The sequence below is a fragment of the Acartia tonsa genome, chromosome 3 (assembly GCF_053477335.1).
Source record: "Acartia tonsa isolate MP-2025a chromosome 3, ASM5347733v1, whole genome shotgun sequence".
Taxonomy (NCBI): Eukaryota; Metazoa; Arthropoda; class Copepoda; order Calanoida; family Acartiidae; genus Acartia; species Acartia tonsa.
Genome location: NC_137262.1, coordinates 3,431,923 through 3,456,787, shown reverse-complemented (window position 1 = coordinate 3,456,787; position 24,865 = coordinate 3,431,923). Strand labels below are relative to the sequence as shown.

Below are 24,865 nucleotides of genomic sequence, written 5' to 3'. Positions count from 1 at the left end.
GAATACTTCGGCAAAAGCTCTTATTTTCCCAGTGAAAAGTTCATACCGACCCCTTTCCTTATTCGAATGTGGGCTCGGCAGCTGCGCGAAAAACTTGCAAAAGCCTACCTTGACAAGGGTCTAAACACAGCTAATACAAAGTGAGTGCAGGGTAAAGGATGTTGTCATCCTTGTTATAATAGTTATAATTGAGATACATAGTCTATAATTCAGCCAATAGGAATACATTAGTGAATGGACAATTCGGCCATATTATTGGTTAGAAAGTGTACATATTTTGATACGAAAGGGCAGTTATTTTTTCATTTCATTCGCTTGATGAAACAGCTAAAAATATTCGCATTCTTTACTCATATAAGTATATTAAATAGGGTGAGTGGCTTTTGGATAATTTTATCTGTGACAATAGCAGGATTTTGCACATGATTTTTATAAATATAATACATCTCTATTCTACTCCTCAAGGCCTTTTCAGGGAGTAACATGAAGCCATAGATCTGATTCAATAAATTTTTGACTCCCATTCAATCCCTTTTTAAGTTTGCAGATTATTGGAGTTAGATACATCTTCTATATCTATAATAAAAGTAGAATGATGTTTGTTGGTCTGTCTGTCCGTCCCTTAAGATCTCGGTAACCACTGAACCGATCGGATTCTACTCTTTAGGGTATATACCTATTGGTCCTGTGGTGGTTTTAACCTATTTTCTTGGAGGGTAGGACACCCCCACCAACCCACCCAAAAAATGAAAATTCCATTCCCCCCCCAAAAAATTGTTTTTAGGCAGGTACTTCACAATAAATGGCAGCACGAGAAATACTTAATTTTACTGTTTTTTTTTTTTTTTTTTTAAATTACCTCTTAGGGCAAAGCCCCTAGAGGCTAGGGGCGCAGCTGGTAGTATATATATATATATATATTTGATCAGTGAAAAGGATTGCTTTTTATACCTATTGCTTTGCATATAAACTAACTATGCAGTTTACTTAAATTTCAATTGCTATTGAACTAAATAAACTTAACTATACCTATTCTAATTCTATTAACATAAAATAAAATAAAAATAAGCTTAAATAAGCCAAAACTCTGGGATTTAAAAGGTTGCTTTTGTTTATGCGTAAAAACGAATGAGAAAAGGGAGGTAAGGTTTGAATTAGAGTTGGGCCGGATATCCGGCAATTTTCAATATCCGGCCAGATATCGGATATTAAAACTATCAGGATCCTGGATATCTGGTTTATTTCTAATGCCAGATATTCGGTTATACAGCTGGATATTCGATAATTTGCCGGATATTCGGAGTATGCAAGATATCTTACAGGATACCGGATATCCGGCATTAGAAATCAGCCGGATATCCGGTCTCCGGCCCGACCCTACCCAAAGATTTGAATTTTTTTTATTAGACATTTATAAGAAATCTAATTTATCTATCTAATCAGGAAACTTAAGGGATAAGATAATGGGAAATATATGTATATTTTACAATCAATGAGGATTTAACAAAAGTTCCAACTGTTTTTAAGTTTTCTCCAACTAACATGATGATTTTGATGGTGTATGTATTAAGAGATATAAGTTTTCCGGAATTTTAATGTAGGGAGTAGATTTGAAATCTGCATCAAATTTTAAGGATTTTTTATAAAATTCGTTTTTTGTAAAATTCTTTATCTAAAAGCGAAAATACATTTTAAGTTAATTAATTTTGACCAATAGGATAGGTGGATTTTAAACTACCTGCGCTCTAATTGGTTGAATGATGTACGACATCCAATCAGAGCGCAGATTTTTTAAATCCACCAATCACAGATGCCAAAATTAATTAACTTAATTTGTATTTCCGCTTTTAGATAAAGAATTATATAAAAAACGAATTTTATAAAAAAAATCCTTAAAATTTGATGCAGATTTCAAATCTACTCCCTACATTACAATTCCGGAAAACTTATATCTCTTAGTATGTATATCAATTTATTGTCCATTGTTTTATCCATTAAGATCCCTAAAAAATCCTGAAGTCTCTTAAAAAGCAATAAATCTTCATGTACACAATAAATTTTCATTTTATCTTACTCAGTAATATGTTTTTCTTAAAAAATGAATTATAATCTTTACAAAAATATATGCAATTTCTGTGTATTTAACCAATTGCAGTCTGTCTGTTTGATGTAAGGCTATCTTTTATTATCTACCCATCCTACATACTAATATAACATACTGTGTGTCTGTCTGTATGTCCAGTAAGATCTAGTAAATGACTTGATCTATCTATCCCCTTTTTTTCTGAAAAGTTTTATTTTAGCTTTATTTTTTTTTTTTTTTTTGGGGGGGGGGGTCCTAAGCCCCTTTGAGATATGGCTCTGAGAGGAGTACCCCCTATCTCCTCTGTGGTCAAATGCAATAGAAATAACATGTAGTAAATGGTTAAATAGCAAAAGGTTTTCCAAATTACTTTCTAAGAAATAATAGTATTCCCTCATATTAGCATTACAGACAGACATAGTGAAATATAGAGTAGCTTCGCTCCTACAAATGAGTGATAAAATTACATGTGATGAACTAGTCCCGACGCACTGAATGGCCTGACCGCTGGTGCGGGGGGATGGGGAGCCAGAGCTGCTGACCCTGACCCGCTACTGTGCACGGGCGTACTCAGGGGGGATGCTGAACCATTCGCCTAGAAAAAGTTAATTAGATAAATATTTATTAGTCCAAAGAATGGATGAACGGATTGATGGATGGATGGATAGATGGATAGAATGATAGATGAATTGATAGATGTAAATGAAACTATATATGGATGGTTAAATAGATTTATGGAAGGGGTAGATTTTTAGAAGGATGGATGGATTGATAGATGCATAAATAGATAATAGATAGATGGGTGGATAGATAGATAGACAAATATAAGTAAAGATGGATGGATAGATAGATAGTTAGAAAGATATATATACAGAGAGATAAATTGATAGCAAGATAGAGATGGTTATATAGACAAACATATATTTAGATAGACAGATAGACACATAGATAATAGGGTGGGTCCATTTCCCCCTTTTTTTAGATTTTACTGTTATCATAAGTTGCGGAAGTCATATATATGTATGAAAAGCCCCATTCAAGTTTCAAAAGTGACTTGGCTCTTATGGCTGGAGGCGAGCGGAGGGTATAAAAAGTGGCCGCCCCCTTATAAAACCAAAAATTTAAATTCCTTAAAACACAGGCATGTTGCATATCAAAATGACCGCATTGAAATGCTGAATACGAATCTTAAAACCGTTTTGAAAAATATTGCTCCTAGTTCGAATAAGATCCTATTAAGTACCTAAAAACAGCTGATTTAGTCAAAAATGTTTCTTTTGGTAGGTTATTTGAAAATCATTTCAGACTAAATCAATATTTTTCAAAACGGTTTTCAGATCTGTAATCAGCATTTCAATGCAGTCAGTTTGATATGCAACATGCCTGTGTTTGAAGGAATTTCAATTTTTGGTTTTATAAGGGGGCGGGTACATTTTACACCCACCGCGCGCCCGTTGTTTTTGGATTAAAAAACCTTTTTCAAGTTTCACAGGGTTTTATTTTGGCCCAGTAACCCTTGCCAATGTCTACTAATGTGAAATTCCAAAATCGACCCACCCTAATAGATAATATCAAACTATTTATAGCAAACAACAATTTTTATATGGAATACTTTTTACAGTTCTTTACGTTTGCAATGTGAGGAAAAAAATGTGTAACATTTAATTATTATACGCACAAACCTTCTTTTAATATGATCTAGAAAATGAGAAAAAAAAATATTTAAAATGTCACATATTATTGATTTAGTGTCTGGTGGATGCGCGCTTAACTGTAAGGTAATTCAGTTTTATAAAACGCCCCTTAAAAGGCGTTGTCACAAAAGGGACTTTACCCAGTATTATTTTTTTTTGTATTCAGCTTAAGATTTTAATGACTAATGAATAGATTGAGTTTTTTTTTATTTAATAAAGCTTATCATATGTCTTAGGAAATTTTATTTGTAGATTTAAGTCTTGGGATGTTTTTAGACTTTTTTTGCTTTGCCTACATCCTTTAGCACCTAGGAACCCATCGCTAATCTATAATACAAAGTAGCTTGATGTCTATCCGTCCGTCTGTCCCTTAAGATAACCGGGAACCGCTGAACCGATCGGGTTCTACTCTTCAGGGTATATACCTATTGTTCCTGTGGTGGTTTTAAGCTATTTTCTTGGGGGGTGGGACACCCCAAACCCCCCCCAAAAAACAAAAAAAATCCCCCAATTTTTTTAAAATTTTGAATTTGATACTGGGGCAGATCCAATTTTTTCCCCCGAAAATTTTGAAATTGATACTGGGGCAGCTGCAATATTTTTTAAAATTACCTCTTGGGGCAAAGCCGCTAGTATTCTTAAAAGTAAGTGGTTAAAACAATACAATCAATGTGATTGATTGTGGATTTTACTTAGCTTAAAAGATATAGATTAAACCATGAAATAAAACACACATGCAGCTGTTTTATAGCAGCGAAATAGCAACTGAATAGCGGCTGCTTAGCCTCTAAAAAAGGCCAGATTATACCAATTTGTAGTTTATTTAATAATTCATTATTACCCTTTTAGATTATAAACATTATACATTATTTACATGTAAAAGGTTCATCAAATAATCGTAATGTCAATATGATCACATGTTTTTCTTAGTAGCGAAGCTACTCTATAATTTGAAAAATCCGTCTGTCCGTATGTTCGTCTGTCCATAAGAAACGTTTTGGGGGAAACGTGATTTTCTCAGCCCCTATAAAAGATAGACAGCTGAAATTTTTAGTGATTCCCATTATATATGCCCATCTAATATACACATTTTAATATTTTATGAAGTTTCATGTTTATTTATGACACTGCTCTATATAAAATTTTTCCCGATGCCCCTTCATCATTTTGAGCTTCGCTACTTATGGATGTTGTCATCTTTGTTTTTCTCTTATGGGATTGTTCTTTTTAGCATAGGGTGATATATGGTTAAAGTAAAAGAATAGAGGGGAGTATGACCTATGTGTATGTCTCGTTTTTGTATTAGGTCTTTTGATCAGCTGATAGCGTCGGAAATATAAACACAGCCCCTACAAAAATACAGAAAGCAATTTGCAAGCAGAAGGTATGGGTCTTCACCACTTGGACAGTATTAGTTATCCAGTTGCTACGCTTTTTGAAATGTTAAAAGAATCATTGTGAATAAAGTTTGAACTCAATAATTTAATTCTAACATGTCTAAATTAATGATAAGAGCTATCCGTTATGGTTGATAGGCACTACAAATAATAGAAAAGCTTCGTTTTTAATAAATCTTTGCTTCTAAAAACTGTATATGTAAACTGTTTTATATATGTAGATACATCTAAAATGCAACGATTTCTTATTCCAGAAAGTTTAGATTCATTAGGGCAAAAAATGCTAGTTGAGAAAGATTTACAATAAAAGGAGTTTGGTTGCATTAAACATATGGTATGTACACTAAGATATATAAGTTGGAAACAATAATATTAGAGGTAGATTTTTAATCTGCATCAAATTTTAAGGATTTTTTATAAAAAATTCGTTTTTTTTGTAAAATTCTTTATAAAAAATCCTGAAATTTTGGTGCAAATTTCAAATCTACCTTTAACATTAAATTCTTTTCTATAAACTTAAAAACTTATATATCTTAATGTACACATCAGCTAGAGTAGCTCTATGAGTATTTATATTCTTTTTACAGTATTGCTTCCAAACCGTTATTGTCCGCTGGATTAGAACCTGCCTTACTAAATATTCTGTATTACAGACAATTTTCAAGGAATAATAAAATTGGGATCTGTCCCTTTCGTGGCAACGCCCCTTCAGGGGCGATTCGTCGTATTTTTACAATGGCTATTAGGTTATTTTAGATAAGGTTAGGTTATATTTGGTTAGGTGATTGCCCAGCAGGGTTAGAGCCCCCCGAAGGGGCTAGAAATAGGAGAAAAGCTACTGTGAAAATAAGAAGAATCGCCCCACGAAAGAGACTTAAAATTTATACCGGTTTTAGGCTATTTGAATTTTATATTTAAGCCTTGGGATGGTTCTAGGCTACTTCACTCAAATTCCTTCCATACACAATAGTGGCGCAGAAAATTGTGCCCTTTAAAATTGATCCACATGAAAGTCTTATTTGTGTACTTAAATGAACTTTCAAATTTAGGAGGATCATAGAGAAAATAATAAAAGAGAGAAATCGAGGTATTTGAAGGACTAAAATAGGCAGTGGGCCTAGAGGCCTAAATTGAGCAATTGCCGCGCTGAATTTTTAATGTTATTCCACCACTTTTCAAAATGGGAATATCTTAAAATTAAATATAATTTCAAGACAATAATAGTTGCTGTTTGTAGCATAAATCTAATTTTTAAGGGATGATATAGAAATATTTTGAATTATCATCCATTCTGATGAAACCTAATGAAAGAATATAAAATTATCATTATTAATTTTTCATGACTTTGCTACTGACTTTAATCATAACACTCATTATCAGCTTATAAGGTTTATATTGCAGTCTATCTAACTTATATTTTTTAATAAATAAACGTTTTTACAAATTTAATATGAACATTTGATTGTAAATTATAATAATCAGTTTTTCAGTGCCATCTAGCTTTGGATATAGAACTAGAATATCAAAGCGTTCATCAATTTTTTATTTTGCCTGTATTTTTCTTGTTTTGGATTTTTGTCACTAAAGGGCCAAACCCTGAGGGGTAAATAACATCACTTGAAAATGTTAAAAATATTGTAAAAACGAGTATTGTCTGAGAAAGAACATAGATAGCATTACAGATTATTCACTTATTTAGATTATTCAGTTATGAAATTTTTTATTTAATATTTAGCCTTAGTTTTAATGTATGTCTTTGAAGTAGACAACTAGCGAACCTGGTGGCTGAGAGCTTAACTATTAATTTTTTATTAGTAAACATTTAAAAGTTTTATCATGTTAACTAGATTCAAATATTACATTTAGGCTAATTTGAAAAAAATAAATTTTTTGATCATAAAAGGTGAACCCTCCTATTTTTAAACTAGGCGAAACATACTTTTCTGCTGTACTAAGACCGTCCGCGGCTGTTTGTTTTTTAAGATTCTAAATCAAATTGTATTTTAAATATTTTCTTTAATTTTTTTTTAAACATAATAAATTACAGAAAAATAATAATAATTAATAAGATAAATTTTTTTATATTTTTTTTTTACATATATAGAATAGGTTATGATTAAGATGCAAAAAGCCGCGGACGGTTTAAATAAATAGCAGACAAATTATTTTAGTAGGGGGGAAGTAATATTTTACAATGAAATTGGGGTGAGTATTCATCCTCTTATCCTTTTTCCTTATGAGGAGGATTTAAATTTTGATTTAATTCAATTTCAATTATTGATGGAGAAACTTTTTAAAAGCGAAGCTTTTCTATAATTAGGGTCGGTCCGTCCGTACGTGCGTCCGTCCGTAACGGATAGATTTTTTCGTTAATTTAGGAATGTTAAAATTGTCTTATCGACTTTAAACTTTGCATGTTGATTCCTGTAGTAGTTAGGTACGATTTAGAAAGCGTAGCAACACTATAATCATTACCAGAATGTCCGTTTAAACATTTTAAACATGTGGATTTTTTTAACTTCATTAACAAATATTTTTTGTGGGATATAATCGTCCGATTGATCTAATTTTTGGAGAACTGATTCCTAGTAAAATATTATAAGCGAAGCATCTCTATAATCAAGTCCTAAAAATGTCAGTATGTCCTTAAACAGAATTCGGGATTTAAGAAGTTTCGCAACAAATTTACGTATTAATTTTGTCAAAACATATGTATTTACATATATTTTGTATGTTCAGTTCTGACACTTTACAAGAGTTAATGTTTGTCTGTCATACCATTTCAGGGCTTCGCTTTTATGGATGTTGACATACTTTTTCCTTATGATTTTCATTGACTAAAAATTTGAAAATCAAACATAGTTAGGTATAAAATGAAGATTAAAATTAATGATGAAATAGTTTGTACATTTATATACAGAATTTAGAAAAAAGTTCCCGAAGTTTTTGAGCCAGGAAATGAAAAATTTAGTATATAAAATTTAGGGTACTAGTATGATTTACATTATAATGTCTGCCACCTTCCTAGAGGTATGACGTTACATGGTCAAAGAGTAGCTTCGTTATTATATAATTTTAAAGGCGAAGCTTTTCTATAATTAGGGTCGGTCCGTCCGTACGTCCGTCCGAGATTAATAGCTTTTATTCGTTAATTTAGGCATGTTAAAATTGTCCTATCGATTTCAAACTTTGCATGGTGATTCCTGTAGTAGTTAAGTACGATTTAGAAAGCGTAGCAACTCTATAATCATTACCAGAATATTCGTACGTTCATTTTAAACATGTTGATTTTTCTACTTTTTTAAAAACAAATTTTTATGAGATCTAATTATCCGTTTGATCTGATTTTTGGTATATTAATTCCTGGGACAACAAAGTTTAATGTTATAAGCGAAGCAACTCTATAATCAAGTCCTAAAAATGTAAGTATTACCCTAAACATTATCCTGTATCAAGCAGTTTTTCAACAAATTTACTTACAATTTTGCTTCGACTCTTATACTTTTATATTCTGATTATTCAGTTCAGACACTGTACTAGTGTTAATGTCCGTTTGTCCTACCGTTTCAGTGCTTCGCTTTTATGGATGTTGTCATCCTTGTTTTTATTTGAACAATAGAACCAATAGATATAATTTATAGAAAGGGTAATTGGTTGGCATCATTGGGGATGTAAATCAATTTATCATCCATTGTCTTATCCCGTATTATCCCTGGGTAGTTTGTAAATCTTCTACCCAAGTCATGTCTTGTAAACGAGAGATGTTGGCTTGGAATATCAAACAGGCGGAAGCTAAATCAGGAAGAAAAAGCTTCAAAGAGGTTTTGTATATTTGTATAGTAGCCAAGCTATTCTATATCTCTCTTTTTTAGGGGTTGACTCTCCCACTTCTCTCTTTCTCATCTTCCTCATTTTTATGACGTCACATGCTGATTTTTTTTAGCGACTTTCTTCAAGTACATTTTGAAGTGCTTCCAAAAATCTTACTAAATTTATGTTACGACATAAAAATAGCTAACTAAAAAACGTTTATCATCAAAATTCAATGGTTGAAAATATTTCTCGTATTCATTCAAAACCGATTCTAATCCGGTGGATTAAACCCTGTTCTCATCCATACGAAAAAAACTATGTCTAGCATCATATAATATCCAGTTTTCTACGAATATAAAAACTAGTTTTAATCTTATAATTGTACATTTTTATATTCGTGGAAAGTCGTTTATAATACGATACGAGAAATAACCCTATTCTATTTGTAAGACTTTATTTCCATTTACTTTTATTGAGAGATTGATCTATTTTATACATTATAAGCAAAATTAATTCCGAGAGAAAATTTTTATCTCTGTTGCCCTATTGTTCATGTTGTTATTCCTATACTTGAACAAAAACAAGGGTGACAACATCCATAAGTAGTTAATTTAGATATCTATAACTAAAACTTTTTTTGAAAATCGCACCATAAACACTGAAGATATTAAAAAAAATGTGAAAAATACAAAAATAGCCTAAAACTTGCTAAAAAGCGGTCCTACCGTCATCGATGTTTTATACTTAATTGTGCTCCTTAATGATGGGAATGTTTTTTATAGGATCTGAGTAAATCCTATTTCCCCCATAGCGTTACGGACGGACGGACAAAGTGAATTATAGAGTAGCTTCTCTACTAAAAGTTTGTAAGAACATTAACCCTTACAGCTCGGGCCCCAATTCCCACCTTAATAGATCGGGGGGGGGGCTCAAAGAGCCCCCCCCTCTATCTCAGCTCCTGTTACAGATAAAGACGTAAAATTTTTTTCTGGTGGTTCATGTGTATTTTTAGAGAAAATTACTTTTTCTAGTCATAGCGGCCAGGCCGCTCCTTAGCCGCTTTTTAGCGGCCAGCCGCTAAATTTTAAAACAGCTGTAGAGCGGCCAATTTTGCAGCTAGGATGACCAAATTTTAGGAAGAACTTTTATTTTTCATAACAAAAAAATTACTTTTTCTGATCATCGCCAAAAAACGGCAAATAACGGAAACCGCCATTTTCGGCGGTTACGGCGGTAAAACGGCGGTTGGCGGCGCCAATTAATATTTAAATCTGTTTGATGTTGCTCAAGGATTTACCAAAAAAAATTATAGGACTCTAGCTGTAATAGAAGCCACGATATTCATGATATATGTCTGTAGTAAAAGCCGGACAAAAATCGGTCATAAAGTCGGCCAGGGAGCGGTCAAACGGTCATAACACAACTTTTCTCAGAAGGTCATTGATATCTAAGTATTCACCAAAAAAAATTTTAGGTTTCTCCTTATACACAAAAGTCATAACGTAGAAATTAAGATTTATTTAGAATTTTTTTCTAATTTTGGTGCTACCCAACCGACTTTGACCGGACACCACGACCGACACAGACCAGATATCCTAATAAAATCAACTCTTGCCGACGTATAATTACTAAACTTAAAAAGTCATGAAGTCACAGCACTCCATCTTACCTACAAAAAAAATGAGATTGAAAAAACTAGAGGGGGGGGCTCTTTGAGCCCCCCCCCCCCGATCTGTAAGGGTTAAGAAAAGTCTGTACATATCAGGGAGGGAGGGGACATTGGAACACAAATTATGCTGGTACCCAAAGTTTTATAACAACGCTATATAATTAGTTTGCTTAAAAACTTTGGGTACCTCTATTAAATATTGATTTGTGTGTCCAAACTTTTCAGCCAACAGCTCTAATCTGCAGATTCTGTTAATCATCATGGGTGTTTGACAACACATCCATTACGCGCATTCCCCGATTGAAACAAAAGAATAACCGCGTCGGAGCCTAAACAATGCGCACCATGCCGCGCTGATCAGTGATCGGAGGGAAAGAAACTGTCGTCTTTACTACATTGGGATAAGGGTTAGACGTCCTATGGGATTTCATACAGAGCACAACAAAAAAAGCTCAAGGAAAGCTTTAACAGCGATACAATGGGGAATATCAATTTATCATCCATTGTCTTATCCCTTAAGATCCCTGTAACATATACCCACGACTCCATTATCACACGGAGGAAGGAAATTAAAACACAAACTTTTCTTGTAATTAAAAGTGTTTTATCAAAACAGCTTAGCAAAATATATCCTTTTATTAATTCAATTAATCATGTACTAGATATGCACAAAAAAGTATTGAATGAACAAACGGACATAGTAAGTTATAGCACTTATTTTGAGTTGCTATATAAAAGAAAAGATCAAAAGAGAACATGAAAAAATCAAAGAATATCAGAAAATCTTAAAAAATTAGACTGAGCTGAATCTTTAAATCATTTCAATGGTGCGCCAAATCGGTGTAAGCCAACTTTCCACCAATGAGAGCACAGCATTTTACGAAATGCTGCGCTTGATTGGCTGAAATTTGGCGCACCCCGATTTGGCGCACCATTGAAATGATTTAAAGATCCAGCTCTGGTGTATTTTGGAGCACTACCGACAGACAAACAGGCAAAACAATTTATATAATAGTTGTGCATATATTATAGGAATCTGCACTGAAAATTTCAGCAGTCTAACTTCAAAAGCAGCCGAGAAAATCACAGTTTCCCCATAGTGTTTGACGGCTATACAAAATGAATTATAGAGTAGCTTCACTACTAAAAATTAAAATCATACTAAATTAAAGAGTTGACTATATCGTATGAACACTAATTTCTAGGAATTAAAAGATGTTGCTATTCTTAAAACTTAAAAGCAAACTTGCAAAGTAAATTTTAGTACAAGACTAAACAAACTTTTAATGTACAAATTTACATTCATCTTGGAATATAATGGATTTCACATGTAAATTATAAATAGCAACACAAAACAAGGATGACAACAGCCATAAGTAGCGAAGCACAAAAATCGTGGATGGAAATACGTACAAGTAGAAAGGAAGAGTATTCTTTAAAATCAAGAATAGATTTATTGGAGAAAATAAACACAAAACCTTATTATATTTTGAATGATGACTGACATTTTTATTTTACTGTCATCTCAAAAAAAAAAGAAAATCGGACCAAAAACACCAAAGATATTAGGAAATATGTAAAAATATAAAAATAGCCAAAAACCTGCTAAAAGGCAGTTCTACCTTCATGGATGTTTCATTAAACGACAGGAAATTTAATTTAGATAAATGAAATGAAATAAAATGATCTTTATTAAAAAAAATTGCAGACTGAATAACGTAAATGCAGGGAAGTAGGGGACATTGGACTAATAACTACACTAGTACCCAAAATTTTATAGTCTTTTTTTGTTGTCTTATATATTTTTTATTAAGTTTGAATTTGTTGGTTCATTGGAGAAAGCCTAAAGTGTTACGTGTGACGTCATAAAGATCCATCTCTTTTTTGGGGGGTTTCCTTTCTCACTTCTCCTCTCATTCTTTCTTTTTAGACGTATTTTTATGACGTCACAAGTAACACTTTAGGCTTTCTCGTTCATTGACGTTTCAAAAAATAATCTTAGCTTAAATAATAGTAATTTTATTTATCATCATTGGGAAAGCACACACATTTATTGTTCATTGTCTTATCCCTGGGGAAATGCTTTTTAATAAAACAAATTATTGTTGTTGAAATTTAAATATATTCTTTGAAGATAAGGTTAACAGTTTTTATAAAAGACTTTTATGTATAATATTAGTTTAATATTCTTAAGATTATATATTTTTAGTTTATGCAAATTTTAAAAGGGCTAGAAAGAATGAAAATTACCCAAGTAAATTAATACCAAAAGTGCTAAGTTAGGTAAAACAGTGAGTTCATACAAACTATCTGAAAATTAATTTCAATAATTATTATTGTTAAATTATTTTTACAAAAATGTTACTGAAGGTAAAAAAAAAACTATTTCTGAAATTTTAATGGACACATATGCCTAAATACAAGTGAAACAACATTATATTAATTTTTCAACAAATTTCTTTTATACACAATATAGAAACACCCAAAAAAATGCATGGGTGACAAAGTAGGGATTAAACCAAGATCCAAAACTTTTATATAACTTTAGGTGTTTTTGTAATACCTAGAGTAAAGTTTGTTATAAATAGATATAATGATAGAATCCTAGCATGACATTTTTCTACTATTAACACAAGCCGTACATTTAGAATTTTAAAAAGGTACGTATTTTTTTTCTCACACCCTTTACTTTAGTTAGTCTTTAATGATTTACTCGCAAGTCAAGTTTAAGTCAGTTGGGATATTTTACCACGTAGCTCATAAAATATAAGTACCACAGGAATCGTTTCTATATTTCCATAAAAATAGACTTCATAGCAGTTCTAACGGTAAGAATAACGTTTTTCTACTTTTAACACATGCCACACAATTTGAATTTTAAAAATGTCCCCTTTTTTATGTTCACCCTTTGACCTGCCACCTCCCTCATTTTGAAATAAATTGAAATAATGGTAATGGTTAGTTTTCGAGTGTTTGTTTCTTACTATAGGTCAGAATTGATTTATAAAAAAATCCTTGAAATTTGATGCAGATTTTAAATCTCCCTCTAACATTAAAATTCCTTCCAACTTATATATCCTATTGGTTTGGTTATATTAGTACAGTCAGGTTAGCCCAGCAGCGATAAACCATAGGATAAAAACTACTATTACTAACTTATTTTCATTTACATTTTCTTTGATCGCTAAGATTATTCCGAGAAAGCACTCATATTTTCTAAAATTTCAAAAAATTTTGTAGTGTTAAATTTGCAATATTTTCTTTTTTTGCATGGTCACCATAAATCTAAAGTTATTTGGAAATTTTGCATCCCACACTTGAAGATTTAAAGTGGCCCCCTAACATCTGCAAATTTATTAACACAGCAACGAAAAGGTATATTTTTATATTTTACTAGCTGCTTTGTCCCTAGCCTCTAGGGAAGAAAGAAGAAGGTCTAAAAAAGCATAAAACTAACCAAGACATGTATAAAGCTTTTCTGACAAGTACAACCTATATGGACCAGCAATTTCCAAGATCTTAATATTCATACAAAAAACTTAATTACTTAATATTATAGGATTATCTTATGAAAATACAATAGTTTTTACTTTTATAATCTGTTTGGATTATGTTTTTTTTTGGTTTAAGAATAAATTAAAATCTTATTAAAACTGACAATAAACCGACAGGACATTTAAGTAATGAAAATTACATGCAAATACCTGAATAACCTAATAAAAAAAAACAAAGTTTAATGAAATTGACTTTCGTATGTCTGCTAGCTAGGGGGTATTAATTACACGAGGTAGTTGCCTGAACTGTATATCTATGCTTATACATTTATTATTAAATTTAAACTTAGAGGTGGATTCTTAAAAAAAACTTTTTGACTCATTGCCTCACTAATATTATTGAGGCTCCCTAAAAGTTTTTGTAAAAAATCCTCCAAAATCGTATAAAAATCTACAAAACTTAAATAAAATCATAAAAGGGTTATTAACTTAAGATTTTGTTTAATTTTTGTAGATTTTTAATGCGATTTTAGAGGATTTTTCACAATTTTTTTTAGCGAGTCTCACTAATTTTAGTGATGCAGTGAGGCAAAATGTTTTTTTAAGAATCCATCTCTGGTGTAGAAACTACAGATTCTGAACTCTTCATACAAACTTTACCAAACTCTTTTTCAATTAAGATCAAAATTTAATAAAATGCTAATTTCAAATTTCAACAGAAATGTTACTTAAAAATTAACTTTTTGTACTTTCAAAGTGATATGACAATTCTAAAATTCCTAAATTTTCATAGGGATCTATACGATTTACTCTTTGAAAAACAAACATTTTCTAAACAAGTTTTCCCAATTGAAGGGATAAAGACTAAAGAGCATAATAAAATAAATAGTAAACATGGATTTTTAGGGAGGATATGTCAACCTTCGAAGAAAAAATACTCCTAGAAATTTTTTTCCATTTTCTACTTAAAACCCAAATAATGCCATACTGAGTTCTAAATCGTACTAAAGGCGAAAATATTAATATTTACTTTACAGCTTATTTTTTCCCTTTTTAGTTGTTCGTAAATCCCTGGCAATATATCCAGGTGACACAAACATAGTCGGCTAGACAAACCATTGATGTCAGTTGAATTTGAATTGCCGAATGTGTACACAGTTACCTCGGTGTTTCCTCATCCTATCTCAATATTTACTACTAACTAAAACAATTAAACTTCAAAAAATCTAAATTTGAATGTATATACGATTTATACATTATAGATTCAAAATTTTAATTTTTGAAATTTAGATTTTTAAAAAAGTTTGAAGCTTTTTTAGCTAGTAGTAAATATTGAGATAGGATGATGAGGAAACATCGAGGAAACGGTGTACATATTCGACAATTCAAATTCAACTGACCACCATTGATTGGTTATGTTCAGGAATACAAGGGATTGTCAGGGGCATACAATGGACTACTATTGATGCACGTCTCCAATCATAAGGAACAAAACTATCGGGTATAGTAACTTTCGTGGCAACGCACCTTAAGGGGCAATTCTTTGTATTTTTCACCGTAGTTTTTCTCCTATTTCTAGCTCCTGCGTTTCTAGGGCGATTCTTTGTATTTTTTCACACTAGTTTTTTTCCTATTTCTAGCTCCTGCGGGGGGCTTTAACCCTGAGGGGCCAATTGCCTAACCCGGCGGGGCAATCAACTAACCCAATATAACCTAACCTAACCTATAAAAAGCCATTTTAAAAATACGACGAATCGCCCTTTAAGGGGCGTTACCACGAAAGGGAGATTTGGAAGATTTAAATTATTGAATGAGAAGTTTGGACACTGTTTGTATGTATAACCAGTCTTGCACAGGAATCATCAATCACGTGAGACTTATAAAGTGGCTTCGGCGATTTCCCTCAAAGTGCCAATCAAGTACAGAATAGTTATGTCTTTCATCGTATTATAAACGGCTTTCTACGGATATAGAATGTACAATTATAAGATTAAAACCGGGGTTTTTTTGCCCCGAGATGACGAAGGCACGGGCTAAAAAACTGGTTTTAATCTTATGATTGTACATTTCTATATTCGTAGGAAACTGGATATAATAAGATGCTAGACACAGTTTTTTCGTATGGATGAGAACCGGTTCTTATCCACCGGATTCAAATGAATACGAGAAACCCTATTCCCTAAAATTCTAAATAAATTGAAAATAAGAGGGGGGAGGGGTAGTTTGTGTATTTAAATTTTAATTTAGGTTAGGTTATATTTGGTACAGGACAGTCCCACATGGTTAAGGCACCTTAGGTAAAAGCCACCCATTGAGGATTAGATATAAAAAAATATTCCCCAACACCTTTATTTTTTCTTTAAAATAATGGGAGGGGGTGGGGATTTCAGTACTTGCTAGGTACTTTGAGATAAAGAACTATCTTTTATATTTTGACATTATTCTTTATTCCTGAGAAGGATGAGTTAGTACTCAGATTTCATGTCTGAGAAAAAATACAGCTGAAATTCGGGGGATTTGTACTCAAAGTATTTTATCAAGTGCATTATAATCTATTTTTAACTTTTGAGTTCCAAGGTGAGCTTTTCATAATCGCGCCATTTTAATGTTTACCTCTATTAGTTATTTATCTCATCATATTTTAGACAGCTTTCCACAGATATTAAAATGAAAAGTTATAAGATTAAACCAGTTTTGTTGGCCCAAAGGGCTTTATGTTTGTAGGGTTAATTATGAAACCAATATACATAAGTAGCGAAGCATAAAAATATAGAGTTCTTTACAAGAATAATAAGAATAGCCAAATAATATGTAAAGAAATCTGAAACGTGACATAGAAATTCAAATGTACCCTAAAAAAAATTTTTCACCGGAATATTCACAATAAAAATAAATGACATTTCTACCAAGACTTAGAGACAAAGTGAGTTATAGAGTAGCTTAGTTATCAATAAATCTCATTCATCTCTACTATCAATTGTATAACAATTTTGCTTACACAACTGCAGCTTATCTATATTTCATTTTAAAGTGCATTCCATAAAATAACAAGGATGACAACATATATAAATTCAGGCAAATGAACATTGACAAATATAAATTAACAACGTATTTAATATTATTTAAAAGTTGAAACAAAAATTATATTTGATTATATCAAACATTTATTTTATTTAATACAGGATGATTAATTTGGTAGATTTAAAACTTGATTATTAAGATGCTTCGCTTATAACATTATACCTAATGGCCCTACGAATCTATAATATAAAAATCAAGTGAATGGAATGATCATATCATACAAAACATTGTGTATGAAAAATCTAAATATAATTAAGTTTAAAATGAATATATGGACTTACTGCTAGAGATTATATTTTTTCTAAGTTTGATTGTACATTAGAGTAAAACACTAGAGGGAGAAAGGATTAAATAACTGTATCTCCCCATCGTAACCGTCTTGTGCAACCTTCCTATTGCGTCATTAAAAATCAACCAATGATGTAGCTCCTATTAACACAGCCAAGTAGCAGAAAATAATTTAGAAGCAGACTAAAGAGGTCTTTGAAAAATGAAGGGAGCTAGTTGTCTGTATATAAATCTATACTATAAATCTCTTGATTATACTTAACCGTACAGGAATCATCATTACCGGGCCAAATTGAAGAAAAGCTTTGCTTTTGATAAGTATTGTGTATTCTATTGAGCATCCTTGTGAGAAAAAATAAATTTGGAATCAGGCACGGAATCATAATCTCCTTTCTAGTATTTATTCGAATCCGGTGGATAAGAACCGGTTCTCATCCATACGAAAAAACTATGTCTAGCATCGTATTATATCCAGCTTTCTACGAATATGAAAATGTACAATCATAACATTAAAACCATTTTTTTAGCCCGTGATGCGGGGGGTAAATACGTCTCGGGGCTAAAAAACTGGTTTTAATCTTATAATTGTACATTCTATATCCGCGGAAAGCCGTTTATAATACGATGCGAGTAATAACTATTAATGGATTTTAGTCAAGATAACAGACTTAAAAATATTAGAATAATCACAATTTTTTTATATTTTATTTGTAGTAAGACTTTTTGATTTATCAATTAGGATTACTATAACAACCAAGCTGATTCAGATATTTATTTTAGGGCAGTTCATCTGCGGAGAGTGTCATTTATTACAGTGTGACCTAATTTGAGACACTTGACATACTCGGCGAGGGTGGCGTAATAAAGACTCCCTGGAGACAGCGGGCGCAAGTACTTGTACTTGAGCTTAGCTGGCATGCAAAAGTGTCTCGTCCTACTCCATGACTACTTAGGTCCAAGCACAAAGAAACCATGGCTACACACACACACACACATAGGTATTGGGATAGTTTTTAGATATTTTATTTCTAAATAAATATTTAGAGAAGGTTTCAGGCTAATTTTCTACTCCCTTCCTCTTGAATACAGAGTCCCTAGATGCCACATATAGGACAATAAACTTTGATTTCACAACTTTTGTCTTTGAATTCCTACTTTCAAATATCAACTTTTAATCCTTATTTTGTAGGGGTCGAAAACTAACGTATCTTTCAAAAATTGAAACTCTATGTGACATTAATTATGGCTCTATATTGTCTATCCATGTCATACTTGTGCTGAATTATAAGATCTCATAATTATTAATTATTAAAAGTGAAGCTTTTCTATAATTAGGGTCGGTCCGTCCTTACGTCCGTAACGGATAGCTTTTTTCGTTAATTTAGGCAAGTTAGAATTGTCCTATTGATTTTAAAGTTTGCATTGTGATTCCTGTAATAGTTAGGTACGATTTAGAAAGCGTATAAACTCTATAATCATTACCAGAATGTCCGTACGTCCATTTTTATCATTTTTTTACCTTTTTAACAACAAATTTTTATGTGATCCAATAATACGATTGATCTGATTTTTGGTATACTGATTCCTGGAACAACAAAGTACAATATTATAAGCGAAGCAACTCTATAATTAAGTCCTAAAAATGTAAGTATGTCCATAAACATTATTCTAATATCTATATCAAGCAGTTTTTAAACAATTTACTTACAATTTTGCTTCGACTCTTATACATTTATATTCTGATTAATCAGTTCTGACACTATACAAGTGTTAATGTCCGTTTGTCCTACCGTTTCGGATTTTCGCTTTTATGGATGCAGTCATCCTTGTTTTGGTATAACTTATTGGTAATGAAACAACTGTATGTGCGCAGCATTTCTTACATTTACAAGGGATCTAAAGGGACAAGACGAGGGTGGATAAATTGTTTACACTTGCATTTATGATCAACAAAATTACCCTGGTAGAATAATACACAGCACAATTTTGTCCACCTCCCTGTATCATTAACTAATGACCTACTGCTGTTATGTCAGATGCTCGTCATTAAATGCAAGAGAAGGAGAATGCTATGGTCCAAAAAAAAGGCGCAACTTATTACCATGCACACAAGTTATGCAATTAATGGGTTGGTTTTCTGCAATAGTTGGGATGTTGCAGCGCCTACTATAAAGGACTGGCCCTACGTTGTTTTAATTAAGTAAGTATTTGATAAAATTATAAAATAAAGAAAATTATTTTACACATACTTGAATCTGCAGGTATTTTCAATAAATTCCACATTTTCAAACTTCAAGTAATGGCTTAACCATAAAAATGACATCATCTTAAAGTATAATATTGCTTCCGCAAGAAAGACTTTTTTTCTTTACATTATAAAATGAATCATATTATCAAAAGATACAAAAAACTTAAACACTTTTACAATTCAAATTAGAGAAAACTTTATATTGCAATACAATAAAAAAAATATTGATATTTTGGCGTAAACGAATAAACATTTATTTTACATATTTTATAGCCTTTTTGGATCTAGTGCAGTTCACGGAAAATGTTAACGATAATCTAAAAAAAAGATGGCCCATAAATGATTTGTAATAGCCAAGATCCAATTATGCGAAGAAAAAGAAGAACACGTAAAATAAGCCTTTTTTTTGCGCATTACTGAGTAGTTGCAGATTATTTGTAGGCCTTCTTTTGTCGGTTAAAATTTTGTGCATGAATCTATACGTTCAACCGTTCGGCCGTTAGTAGGACGAAGCCCATTTTGTTCCGAATTTTTATCACTTTTGAAAAGTGCGACTCCAGTTACGTCATATTTTTCTTTCCCGAAAAAGGGAAGGGGGGAAGAAAATCTCTTCGAAAGAGATGGGGAAAACCCCCTTTTCTCTCATCTCTTTTTTTCTTCCCCCCTTCCCTTTTTTTTCTTTCCCCCTTCCCTTTTTCGGGAAAGAAAAATATGACGTAACTGGAGTAGCACTTTTCAAAAGAGATACAAATTCGGAAAAAAATGGGCTTCGTCCGTTAGTAGCAGTTCAAGTTCATGGATTTTTTTTTTGAGATAATTGATACCAGGAACATTTTATCGTGAACTGCACCTGATCCGCCATTTTTTTTGCCTTATCTATACTTGAATGTATTTTATGTGAGGAGAAGGTAAACAAACCAGGGATCTGAAGGGATAAGACAATGGGCGAAAAATCCGTGTACAGACACCCCCAATGATAATACACAAAACTGCCCTTTCTGTAGAATACAATTAATGGGTGGAAACGTTTAGACATTCAACTTAATGAACAAACCCATCAATATTCAAAAGTTGTTAAGCCGACGAATAAAAAAAACATTATTTTAAAACTTTGGGAACTTGGTTACAGCTCAACGTCCCCTCGTTCCCTGTAAACAAACCAACAATATTTGTATAAACTAGGAATGCAGGGAGAAGACAATGCAATTTACAGAGGGTTAAGAGAGGCCATTATAACCATGTATAAATAAACATCTTAAAACCTGCCCTGAAAATTGTAGATTTATGAGTTTAGCCGTTTACGAGATCCTAATACAACAACAAAAAATATCCTGTTACTTTAAGGTATGAATCAAATGTTTTCTATACTTAATAATCTATTTTTAATTTTTAGTCCTGTAAAAGAGATATCTATAAAATGACTGTATTAATGTCAGAGATATAAAAGGATAAGACAATAGCCGATAGATTGATGTATATCCCCAGTAATGATACACAAAATTTCCCCTTTTTTGTCTCTACGGTTAGTGGTTGAAAGTTTGGACACTCAACTCAATGAACCAACCAATTAAAATATGATAAAGAAAAAATAGTTGTTAAACCAACGAGTAAGAAAACATTGGAGATTAATGTGATAAACAGCTCAATGTCCCCTATTAATGTACCTTAATAATAATCTTTCTAAAAATATAAAATCTTTTAAATTCGTAAAATTTCTTGGAAAGGAAGGAAATTAGTTTCCAATAGATTTAATTTCCAAAAGGGAAATGCACGATTGAAAATTTTAACATCTTTATTCCCATTTAAATAGAAGATTAGATTATTGAGATTCAAAGATACATGATTTTTCTCAGAATTAACCCAAGTTACCATGACAAGTATGTCCATAGGTAACGCAGGAAAATCAGACAACTGAAAAGAACGTGTCCTAACTTTTGTTATTTTTTAAACCCATTTTTTCAATTTTTTCAATAAATACTCAACAGAATTCAGAAAGTAAGATGTTAAATTAAAGATCTTACTATTTTTGTTAATAATGGCAATTTTCTTCTTTTTTGTTGCGTTTTAGTTTAAAACCAACTAAATTAAAAAAACTTAAATTACTTTAAAAATAAGAAGTTACAAAAAAAGATTGCATATATAAATTCTATGGATCATTTTACATCTGTTACTTAATAAAGATACCAACTAGCAATTTAAAAAAAAACACAAAAGTTAGGACACCTTCTTTTAAGAAAATAAAGAAGTTTATTGTAATACAGTTTTAGCTTTTTGAAATTAATTTATTGTAATACCTAATCAAAAATAAGTTAGGATACCCCTCAATTCTGAACGCCCCCTGTATACAACTCCTACCTTATAGTATAAAAATAAAATATTTTACATAAATCTTTTCAAATACAATTCTATAACCCATACAAACCTAACTATTTGTGTTAGGGTTGGTCCAGATATCCGGTCATTTTCAATATCCGGCCGGATATCGATTATTAAAATTATCTGGATACTTTTTTGGCCGTATACCGGATATCCAGCTGATTTATAATGCTTGATATCTGGTATTTTGCCGGATATCGAACGTTGGCCATATATCCTGCCGGGTACCGGATATCCGGAATTATAAATCAGCCGGATATCCGGTATCCGGCCAAAAAAATATCCGGTCCAACCCTAATTTGTGTAGCTCTGGACAGTTCCAATGCAAACCATTTAAATCAATATAGTAAATTAAATTTCCTGCAAGGTTTTACAAAACAACATAAAATTTAGCAAACTCTAACACACTAAACTTTAGAGTAAAACACTAGAGGGAGAAAGGGTTAAATAACTATATCTCCACATCACAACCACCTTCTGCAACCCTTCTATTGGGTCATTGAAAATCAACCAATGGCTATTAACACAGCCAAGTAGCAGAAAGGGTTAAATAACTGTATCTTCCCATCACAACCACCTTGTGCAACCCTTCTATTGGGTCATTGAAAATCAACTAATGGCTATTAACACAGCCAAGTAGCAGAAAATAATTTAGGTCTTTGAAAAAGAAAGGGAGATAGTTGTCTGTACATACATCTATACAATTAAACTTTGATTGATAAAGAGGTCTTTAAAACGACTCATAATGATACTTTCTTACTTGAATATAGCCTCTAGGGGCGGTTAATAACATCATAGGACACGACCTTTATATTAGGTCCCACGGCACTAACATATAAAACGTTTACAGACAATTAAATCTATAATTGCACGACCTATACCTGTATATCCTAGCGGTGCAAAGAAATATGTTGCGCCTGTTTTTGAACAAGGTATTCCCTATAATCTTACTAGTAAAGTCGCATATATGACACAACACCATTTGGTACATCATTTAATGTCTTTACCTATGAGGCAGTTTAGGCAGAGATTCGAACCAAACACATTTCCACCTTCTTTAAGTTTGCTTCAGTTATATATATTTTTTATTCATTTAAAATGTAATACATATATTCATTTCATTTTAAAAAACACATAAAAAACACACTGTATAACTTTAATAGCATCTATAATACAAAGTAAAAATGTCTGTCTGTCTGTTTGTTTGTCTGACTGTTTGTTTGTTTGTAGCGAAGGTTCTCGCTAACCGCTGAACCGATAGGGTTCTCCTTGGCAGAGTAGCTTCTCATAGGTCCCGGGAAGGTTTATAACTATTTTCTTGGGGGGTGGGACACCCCAAACCCCCCCAAAAATTGAAAAATACCCCCCTCCCCCCCAAAAAAATCTTTTTAAAACTAAAATTTAAGAGACTAGTGGCGAATACGCTAGTAGTTTTATAAAAGAGTAGAATTTGTTCTATGACATTGCTATGTTGTTGGTAGTTTGACTTTACAAAAATGTTTAATAACATTAAAAAGTCTCTGATTAATTTACAGATTTTGATTAATACAAATTATTTAAAAGTGATCCGCTTCCCTAGAAAAATATTAGTAACTCATAAATCATAATCATAAATTATTTTTAATTTAATTACATAAAACAATTAATTACGTAAATAAAATAATAAGAAGGTATTTTTATTGCATCATTATATTTGATAAGGGGGAGGTAGGTTGTGTTAAAATTCCGTAAAGTTGTGAGTTTCAAGAATTTTAAATAGAAGTAGAACTCTAAAATTTGGAATGGCAGTTCCTTTGATGGGGTATAATGTGGATATGTACTATTAGAGCAACTGCCATATAAAATTTAAAGTTCTACCTCATTTTGAATTCTTAAAACTCACACTTTTACGGAATTTTAGCACAACCTACCTCCCCCTTATTACCAGTTTCTGAAAAGTCAGGTAATAATATAGTATCTGGTGTTGATTTTTAGCAGTGAAGCTACTTAAAAATTTAAAAAGTCCGTTAGTCTGTATGTCTTTACTAGCGGCTGTGCCCCTAGCATCTAGGGGCTCCGTATTTTAAGAGCTAGGAAATGGCAAAAAATTGCCTTAGAACCATCCCAAGACATAAATCCGGAAATAAAATAGCCTAAAACTATCCTGGGACATATTTGTAGATTCTTTGAAAAGGAGAACTAAATTAGTTCAGAGGTTTGTGAGATCCTTCGGTACAAACAAACAGACAAACATCCTTTTACTTTATTATAAGGATATAATGAGCACCAACTCTTTTATTGTCGGTATTGTAATAAGAGACTTTACATATTATAAATGTGATTTCCTCGTTGGTAATAAAAGGTACAAGAATTTTTAAAGTATATATTTTATGACTCGCTTAGTCTGTCTGTTTGTCTGTAATGCTGCACAAGAGATTTGATTAAAGTAATTTTTTTTTCTCAGCTGTCTTATCAAACAAAATTATATATGTAGTTGTTATCTTCCTTGTTTTAAAAAGCGAAGCTTTTCTATAATTAGGGTCGTTCCGTACGTCTCTCCGTCTGTCCGTACGCAACGGATAGCTCTTTTTGTTAATTTAGGCATGTTAGAATTGTTCTATTGACTTTGTATGATGATCCCTATAGGAGTTAGGTACGAGTTAGAAAGCAAAGCAACTCTATAATCGTTACCAGAAACTCAAGAAAACTGTTGATTCTTAACTTTTTTAACATTAAATTTTTA

The 24,865-nt window shown here is 32.0% G+C and overlaps 1 protein-coding gene across 3 annotated transcripts in view; it reads right to left on the bottom strand.

The window, feature by feature from the left end:
- Window positions 1–24,865, bottom strand: part of LOC145313077 (inward rectifier potassium channel irk-1-like) — a 118,069-nt gene that overhangs the window by 79,256 nt on the left and 13,948 nt on the right. For all 3 annotated transcript variants that reach the window (XM_080152341.1, XM_080152339.1, XM_080152342.1), the window contains exon 2: window positions 2,551–2,678. In XM_080152341.1, the coding sequence (XP_080008467.1) occupies window positions 2,551–2,678 (128 nt within the window). The remainder of the gene's footprint in view (window positions 1–2,550; window positions 2,679–24,865) is intronic.